Below are 9,363 nucleotides of genomic sequence, written 5' to 3' on the forward strand. Positions count from 1 at the left end.
GTTATATTGTAGAACGCCGAGCAAGAGATTATTAAAAAAAAAAAAAAAAAAAAAAAAAAGAGGCAGGTACTCTGCTAAAAATGTATATTTTGCCTTTCAGCTTGTCCAGATGGATTCTTTGGGCTTGACTGCCACCAGGTGTGCAAGTGCAAGAATGCTGCCGGCTGCGACCACGTCCTGGGAACGTGCCGCTGCCTGCCCGGCTGGCGGGGAGAGACCTGCGAGCAGCGTACGTACAGGCTCCGCTCACCAGCCCTGCTCCCAAACTCTTTCCACATTAACACGGGTTCCTTCTGGGAATGCGGGATGACCTAGCAGGGTACAATTTTAGATAGGTCACATTCTTTTCCAAAGATGCCAAAAAAGGGAATGATTTTTTGGTAGCTGTGTAAATAATCAACTTCAATTTTTTTTTTAACTGCTGTTGGCACTTGTCAAACTTTATAAGCATCAGTTTTTAAATAGCAGAGCTGTCTCCTACTGTATGATGAATCTCTGCTTTTTATTTTTGTGCAACGTTAAGAAATGAAATATCATATCTGTGTTTCTGGTGTATCTCATGTAATTAGCAATTATAAAGTGACAGAGTACAAATGCACCAAGTGGAAAAGTCAGAACTGGAACTATTTTGTGATTTGAGCATGAGAAAATAGGTTTTGTAACTAACTCTTAGGAAAGTTATTTGTTTAAAAAAAAAAAAAATCAGCTTCCTAGATTTTCACAAGTATGGATTATCCCACAGTCTTTGAAGGGTTTTTTTGTATGTTTGTGTGTATGCATATAGAAAATTGTCTCTTCTGAGAAATTGTTTACTAAATTTCGTGGGAAATTAAATCATTTTCTTTAGCTACATGGCATTACATGTGGAGGTCGCTGAGCCCATTTGCAAAATTTAGCAAATATGTTTTCTTTTAAGATTTTCGTGTTTTAGCCTCTCAACTTCCTAGTTTCACTTTAGGATGATGTCATGGTCTATGCTTCCTTTTGAAAATATGACTGCCGTCTGCAGGACTGGGTTGTAGGAGCTGGGTCCAAAGCAACTCTGCAAGGAGCCAACTTTCATTGTTAGTGAATACTGTCAGAAGACTTTCTTAATCCAAAGGTTGCAGATTTCTGCAGTAGAAAATTAATTTACTTTAGAAAATAGAGAGAAATGATACTAGTATTGAAAAAATTCTGCTCTCCAGCCATAGACCATGTCATAATCAGCCCAGTTTGAGGGCTGCACTTGCTCTTCATAATATTTTTTCCTCATTTGCCCCCACCGTGCAACACAGCCTGTCTTCTGAAAGGGCTTCTCCTGAAAAATCCACTGCTCTTTTGATTTACAGCAGGGTCACTGCTGGTGGAACTTTCCACTTTTTAGATAGTTCTACAAACATCCCACCATTGCAGTCCTTTTTGCCTCCTCATGGCCCGCCCCCTCCCCCCCCCCTTCCCCAAAAGAATGCTTGGCTTTGCTCCCACCACCTGAAGATGGTGGCGGTGAGAATACTCCCCTGTGGGTGCAGGTTAATGAGCTGACCGTGAAATAAATGCAGAAGCAAAGCCATATAGCCGTACCGCAGAGCAGAAGAGTTGCTGCTGAACAGTTACGGTGTTTGCTTCTTGGTCGCAGCCCACTTTTACCGCCCTTCAGTCGAGCCACAGCGTTAGCAATGCATCACCTTGGCCCTTCCCTGCTCCTTAGACTGCATTAGGGATGGGAAGCTTTGTTCCTACATATTTCATCAAATTCAATTAAGAAATGCAGCTCTTTGTCAATGGCCTTCTGTGCCCCCCTCTAATCGCATGAGAAAAAACACTATTTATTCTCTTGAGCCACCATCGTTAAAGCTTTATGCTGGGTTGATTTATTCCTCTTGCTGGTGAAGATGCCAAAGCCTCCGAGGTCTCCGTTGCCTGTAAGTGAAAGAGCAAGGTCAGCTACCGGTGCAAAGGGATAACCTCCTTTCCTCTTGGCTAAATGATGAATCTTCATTTCGATTTTAAGACTGGACCTCAGCCACGCCGCTCTGAAGCTGCTCGGAGCAAGGCAACCGTGGGTCGGAGACAGCGGCTCACCGCTCCCCATCCTTGTTGGGTGTTTAATATTCCCCTTGCCGGTTCCTGGGACCCGCCAGCTCTAGCAGGTGGAAGGACAGTGCTTGTGTTCAAGTAATCAGATTGCAGGCAATGTGCTGGAGGATATTGAGGAATAATTTTGACATCATGGGATTTGAATTGATCTTAAGCCGGCCATGCAGTGCATTTTCTACACTGCTATCTAATTATGGGCGATACGGACAGTAATGCCTTTTGTTGGAGCTGCCTAACACTTTCCATTACAAGACTCTGTTTTTCAATTGCTTGTAAATGAATTGTATTAATCTGGGATGAAATCTGCCAAGCAAGCGCTGCCTCAGTTTATGATAGTGATTTTTTTTATTTTGGGGTTGTATTTTGTTTTGATTGTCTGCCTAAGATATTTTAGATTTCCAAGAAAGAAGTTTAGGAAAGGTGTATTGCCTATGTTTAACATAAACTGTTTTGTGGAGTGTCATGATGCCTCGGCGATACAGAAGTGAGGACTTGTCTTTTGGCATCTCTTTGTGCCAGAGATGTAACCTTCCTTTCTGTGTACAAACTCATCCAAATTTTGCAGTTTCCACAATCAAACAAACAAAAAAAAAAAACCCACCAAAATCCCATCATATTGTGTATGGACTGTAGAAGCTGAACACAATTCAGCATTTGCATTTTGCCCTGATTCTATTAGTACTAAAAATGTCTCTTTCTGGAGCTGTTGGGGCTCAGCAGGATCTTCACAGAAGCAGTTCCTTGTGGTAAAACAAGACCACATTGGTTTGCGGAGTAAATGAGTATGGAAAGATCGGCTCTGCCACAGTCTGTGCTCTGGGGCGCTGATAACCAGGGGTTTGACATTTCGTGGTGTGAGAGCACTTGGCTTTGCAAATTCTCTGTTCTTTTAAAGCTGATGGGAGAATAATCCACAGGAACTGCATGAAATCAAAGCTTCTGGGCACTATACTGAGTCTTAGTGCCCATCATTTATTTCCCTGTGCTCCCCGACACTTTTGATGGCTGTTGACTTCCAGTCAGAATGTTTTGGTCTCCACTTTCACATACTCCTTGCTCTGTGTGCAAAAAGAGATTTTAAAGACTGCAAACAAATAAATCTTCCTCTTAGAGAGGAAAGGCACCAAGAGGAAAATTTTGAAGCAGGAAGAAGTGTAATAATTTAAACCTTTCTATTGCCTCTTCCCTTTGCACTCATCATGAAGAAAGGAGAAAAGTCCCAGGGATATTTGTACATTCAGTCGTGGAACTTCATAAAATAGCTTCGATATATCACTTGTTATCTTACTCTTCAGAAAAGTAATTTGGTAATCAGGATTGTTTTACCAAGAAGCTAAAAAACGTTTCTATCCACCCAATCGAATAATGAAAATTTTCTTCTCCAGAAATTTCTGCTTTCTTACCCAGATTTTCACTGGAAAACTCTTTTGTCTTCTCGGTAAGCGTAACAAGAGCTTTGCATGCATACTGCAAAAACCTCACACGAACCACCAGTCACCAGTCAGGGGACCTGGTTATGAGCTGGTTTTTCCTTTGGCTTGGTTATGATATAGTTCTGGTCTGTATTGTGGAAATATTTAGTTCTGCTCCCAAAACCGAGCCAGAGCTCTGTAGGATGGGCTGAACTTTTAACTTGGCAACCAAGCCTCATTTGCAGAACAAACTTTTAACTGTGATGGGGCTGAGCTCCTGCGCTTTCTTGTGGTTTCAGTGTGGATGGGGTCCAAGCGATGACAAAAATGAACACGGTTGAAAAGAAGTCCATGGAGAAATGGTGTCTGTGAGAACCGCGCTGGGAAGCTGGAAGTCCTCAGATGGGAAGAAAAAGGCTGAGAATAGGTCGGATACTGTCAACCAAGTTGATCCCTGAGGTCGAGGTGGTTTCACTCCTCCCTTCTGTCCCCAGGGACGTGTCCTGCCGCAGCACTGCATCTTGTTCTGCGCACTGACACCCTCAAAGGCATAGAGGTTTTGGTGAAAAGTCATCGTTTGTGTCTGATCCTGGGAGATGTCAGATTCAGTGGGTGCAGGACACTTTTCTGGATCAGAGATCAGAGCCTTTTTTGCCTCTCCAGTGTGTGCCAGCAGCACTGCAGGGATGAGAGGTTCTGACAGCTTCGTACAAGTGAAGGAGAGCCTCTGCAGGGCAGGCACAGAAACCAGGTAAGGAGGGGCTCCAACTTCATCAACTCATTTTGTATTCTGGGAGCAATATCTGAAGAAAACGGGGTAGCAGCACTGTCCATTTTCCACCATTTAAAGCTATCCAAATCTCCAGTGCAACGGAGACTACAGGAATTTTATCACTGCCATTTTTCATAGGTATCAGCACTGAAAATGGAGCTGCAGCAAGCGTACGCTTCTGAGATGGCTGTGTTAAGTTTTCACCTGGGAGCCAACTGCTTAACCGAATGCATTGAAAATATCACCCCTCTCTGACCGAAGAATGAGGCTCTGGGTGAGCGAAGGCATCCAGCTGTGAAAAATGAACGCTGAAAACAATGAAGTTGTCAGTTCTCTTACCAGGATGCAAATAAATACCCGGGCTGTCAAGCTGGCGGTTCTGCTGGACCATTAGTTTAGCACAAAGACATTCCGGAGGGCAGGGGACGACAGCTGATCCATCACCCGAGCAATCCTGCCCTTCGATAAAAGCCTCTTCAGAACGTGCTATGATACATATTTTTAAGCCACGTTATTTAGCACCAGGCATAGCTAATATATGGACTTAGGCGCCCTTCTGATGTGAAAAGTGTGTCGTTAGAAGCCAGTTTCACACTGATTTCTCCAGCGTTGGGTTATGTCTCAGGTTTGCTCTGTATGATGCCTCCTTTGATGTGTCCTGATGTGGTTTTATGGACTTTTCTCATTACAGCCTGCCAGGGGGACAGCTACGGGCCAGGCTGCAGCCACGCTTGCCGCTGTCACAACGGAGCGCTCTGTCATCACGTAACTGGGACGTGCCATTGTAGTCCGGGGTGGAAAGGAGCCACCTGCCAAGAAGGTACAGTTGGACATTCAAACCTCTGCCAGAGGATTACAGGAGGGAAAAGTAAAACTCCTGCTCAGGGGTTCTTTGTTGGTATTTATATCAGCTCATTGCCCTGTGTTGTCATTGGGTTTGTATCCTCACAATAACGCGGCTCAATCCATTAAATAAAGCTGTGATGCTGCGTTGCAGGGGCCGGGCGTAGGAGCTCAGTGTACGTGGGGCAGAGGGGGCTGAAACAGAGTCACAAACTGGAAAGAGAGCTGGTTTTGAAGGCTGCCTGATTAAGGGAGAAAAGGTCCATAAAATTCACATTTATGACACTGAAAAAAAAACCCTGTTTCTTTACTATGGCCTGCTTTACCATCCCGTGCACCCAACTGATCCTCATCATTACTGTACACTGTTCCAGACACAGGCTAAATCCCGAACATGTGAAAGGCATTGGGACTTCCAGCCTTGGCAATTAGACCGATGCGTGTGACTCAAAACACAAGCCCAACTCCTAAGGCGTCTTAAGTAAAGAGGCTGGCAAAGAAAGGCTGCGCTGAGGCTCACGTTTCACCTCCTAATCCCCTGCGCCCAAGCCGCTAGAAAAAGTCTGTCCATCCCCGTTGCAGAAGGCTCCTTTTTCCGCACCTCCCCCGCAAGGTACCTGGCTCTGTGAGCGGTGCCACGGAGCTGGGGATGCTGCTGCGGATGCTCCTGGCTGAGCTGGGGTTTGGAGTCAGCACCTCCCCGCAAGCAGCGGCTGCCCTTCGGCGTACCGAGAGGACAGTTAGGGAAAGGGGGTGGAAGCTGACGGGAGTAGAGGAGTACGTATTAATTAACCAAGTGGGTCCCCCTTTAAAACGTAATTTGAAGAGCTCGGCCCATGAAGGAATAAAAATTTGGGAAAGCAGCAAACCGTTCTTGATGACATGTATGACACAACCTAAAATTTTCTGGTTTGCGTGAAATACAAGACCAAAGCAAAAGTTAAATAAAGCTGTTGTGAAATATGAAGACATTGTCAAACATACCCTTTTACTTTAATGATACATTGGGAGGTTTCTTTTCTTTTTAGAAGTAAGGAGATAGGATAAGCGTGTGAGGCTGGGTGAGCCATCCTCTGGTGACTGTGCTTTTGCAGAGTGAGAACTTTCTCCTGTTGATATCTTAAAAAGGTGCCACTCTGGCACATGAGAGAGGCGTGTATTTTTTGTGCCAGAAAATTAGGTTCTATCCATAGGATCCGGTTGTGATGGCATTAATAAACTTGCTTAATTAAAATTAGGTAAACTGTAAAATGTCGTCAGCCAGCTGTTGGTAGCATGATCAATTAGAAAAGGAGTTGTGATTTTAAGAGGACTATACAAAGAAATGCTGAAAACAGGGAAATCAGTAACTCTGCTCCTTGGTGTTGAGCAAGCTGGTAGGAACCAAGAAATGTTTTTCGTAGATGCGAACAGAAAATCTTGAGGCCATTTGGTGGGTCATAGCTAATTCACTTCATCGCCTGCTTTGTTCCCAGACCAGTTTTACACTGACCTGTGTAATTCCTTATCAGTCATGGCCCCATTTTCACTCAGTTGTACCTCCCACAGCATCTCCATGATCATCAGGGTGAGAGGGGAAGGTTGTGTTTAACCTGTGTCCTCCTCCTGCTCTTCCTAACGGAAGGCTTTTGTCCCGCCTCTTCTTTGCAGCCTGTCCTCCTGGATGGTATGGTGCAAACTGCCTACAGCGCTGCATCTGCCACGGCCAGGCGACGTGTGACCGGGTGACGGGCGAGTGCCGGTGTCCCCAGGGTTGGACGGGGATAGCGTGTGAGCTGGGTGAGTCTCATCACGTCCTCCATCCCCCCCAGCACCAGTTGCTCCACAAGGAAATTCAGTTCTGGTGAGGGCTGGTTTGAAACAGCCCAGAAAAAAGAGAGAGGAGGGAGAGAGGGCTGGAGTGCATCGGCTGTTGGGGAGATTGAAAAAATTGGAGTCATTTAGTCGGAGATGAGAAGACTGAGGAGAGATATGGTATTGGCACTTGAATGTACCGTGGTGCTTGAAACTTCCTGGACAAGGGAGAGGAAAAAGCTGTTCTCTGTCCCTTGGGGACAGGGAAGATGGGTAACGAAATCAAGTTGAGGAGAAAAAAATAATAAAAGAAATCCTCCAAGAGGAAAATGATGCATTTCTAGACAATTTTGCCAAGGGAGGCTTCAAAATCTCCCTCACTGAAGGTTTTTAGGACCAGCTTACGTGTCTCACCATATTTCAGAGGTGTAAGCGTGTTCTCCCTAGAGCCCCTCCAGCCTGGACCCTGTCAGTCTCCCCCATCTCGTTTCAGAGTGTGGGGACGGGAGGTACGGAGAGGGCTGTGAGCAGAACTGTAGCTGCCACCATGGGGTTTGTGACCAGCACTCGGGGAAATGCATCTGCCGTGCCGGCTGGACTGGGGACCGCTGTGATGTCGGTAAGGGCAGTTCCTTCTGCGGGTGCTTTATTTTAATACTCTCTTCTGCAATGAGTCATTCCTTTCTCCCCCGTAAGAAGTCAGTCTCTATTTTTTTATATTAATTTTCCAGTATTCTGTAGGCTGATAAGAAGTAACACCAGTGTGAGCGCTCACCGTGTGTCTCGGGAGTGCCATGGGCAGGTCTTTACACAACCACAAAAAAAAAAACCAACACCTTGTCCAAATCATTTTATCTCCTACTTCTGTTCCCTGCCTGCTAAGAAACTGAAGGTGGTGCTCTACCTTACGGGTACAAGGAAGAACATAGGAAAGGGAGTGAGTTGTAAGGAGAGTTTACCAGATCGGGCGCAGGCTGCTGCGCCTCCGTGGGACATTGAGGGGAGCTCAGCAAATTGGCCTGTGATGGTTCAGATTGCACCTACCTTGCATGTGGTCCAGATTGCTCGCATTTGACATGGCTTTCTGGCAAGTTTAGATCCATGTAAACCCCTGAAATAGAAATCTCATAAGCAGTAGGTATCAGACGACTTGAAATGTGCCTTCAGCTCAGCCGCTGACACGCTGTGACTTTTGCAAGCCGCAGGCAATTTTCTGGTGTCTCCTGAGGTGCTGAGGACTCCCAAAGCCTCAGCCACCAGTGTGACCTGCAAAGCCTTCGCAGTGCCCACCGTCCTTTTCTTCAGGCCTCGCTTTCTCTCTGATCACTGTGCAGAGACCTGTGAGGTGGAAAGCGGTAGGCGAACACGGCGTATTGTTCAAACAGCTGCCCCTTTGTCTGTACATAATTGTGTAAAAGTGAGTGGCATCGCCAGCTCGATGGGCACCATCTGGGTTCGTCCTCTGGGCTGTGACTAGATCTTTGCAAGCGTTCATGTGCAGACTCATTAATAGCCAACACTAAACGCTTTTAATATTTTTAGTATTTTTAATATTTTTTCTCTTTCACTGATATTTTCTGGGCGTGCAGTCTTCCAAATATCCATCGCCATGGGCAAGAACAATATTGGCTCGTTTGCCAATGATGGATGCCGGGAGAACTGTTGCTCTCTCTGCTTCTCCTCGCAGTCTGTCCCCCGGGATTTTTTGGCAAGCGGTGCGAGGAGCAATGTGACTGCGTGCACGGCTCATCCTGCCACCATCAAACTGGAGCCTGTCACTGTGAAAAGGGGTGGCGAGGAAGGCACTGTGACAAACGTGAGTGTCTGCTGGGCGTTTGTGGAGGAACGTTCAGGTTGGTGTGTACATTCCTCCCAGATCCAAAGCCAAGGACGGGATCCTTGCACTCCGTGGCGTCGGTCTAGAAGTGCTCACAGGGATGGGTGCAGCAGATCCGTTGGAGGGGAGGTAGCTTTGCACCATCCTGTCTGGCCCCTTCCCCGTTCCCTAACGAGGATTGGTTGCACCGTTGCAGCTTGCTTGCCCGGCCGCTACGGCGCGGGCTGTGCCCAGCGGTGCCGGTGTCCCACGGGTACCCCCTGCCATCATCTGACGGGCAAGTGCGGCTGTCCTCCGGGATTCACCGGCTACGGCTGTGAGAAAAGTAAGTTTGTTATAAGAATGCAAATATTTCCCTTGTAAATTAATTAAGAAAATAATTTCTTAAATAAAAAGAAATTTTCTCCGGAACACCTTATAGCGGCCTTCCAGTACCTAAAGGGGGCCTACAGGAAAGATGGGGAGGGAGTCTTTATCAGAGAGTGTAACCATAGGACAAGGGGGAACGGTTTTAAACTGAAAGAGGGGAGATTTACATTAGATGTTAGGAAGAAATTCTTTAGCGGTGAAATTCTATTGGTGGTGAGCCCCTGGGGCAGGCTGCCCAGAGAAGCTGTGGCTGCCCC

At 46.3% G+C, this 9,363-nt stretch overlaps 1 protein-coding gene across 1 annotated transcript in view; it reads left to right on the plus strand.

Moving 5' to 3' along the window:
* The window catches only part of LOC104285974 (multiple epidermal growth factor-like domains protein 6), a 208,857-nt gene that overhangs the window by 184,226 nt on the left and 15,268 nt on the right, over positions 1-9,363 (plus strand). The window contains 6 exon segments of the mRNA XM_009884502.1: positions 101-229; positions 4,955-5,083; positions 6,757-6,885; positions 7,394-7,519; positions 8,588-8,716; positions 8,934-9,062. Coding sequence (XP_009882804.1) covers positions 101-229; positions 4,955-5,083; positions 6,757-6,885; positions 7,394-7,519; positions 8,588-8,716; positions 8,934-9,062 — 771 coding nt within the window.

The sequence above is a fragment of the Charadrius vociferus genome, unplaced genomic scaffold (assembly GCF_000708025.1).
Source record: "Charadrius vociferus isolate BGI_N301 unplaced genomic scaffold, ASM70802v2 scaffold104, whole genome shotgun sequence".
Taxonomy (NCBI): Eukaryota; Metazoa; Chordata; class Aves; order Charadriiformes; family Charadriidae; genus Charadrius; species Charadrius vociferus.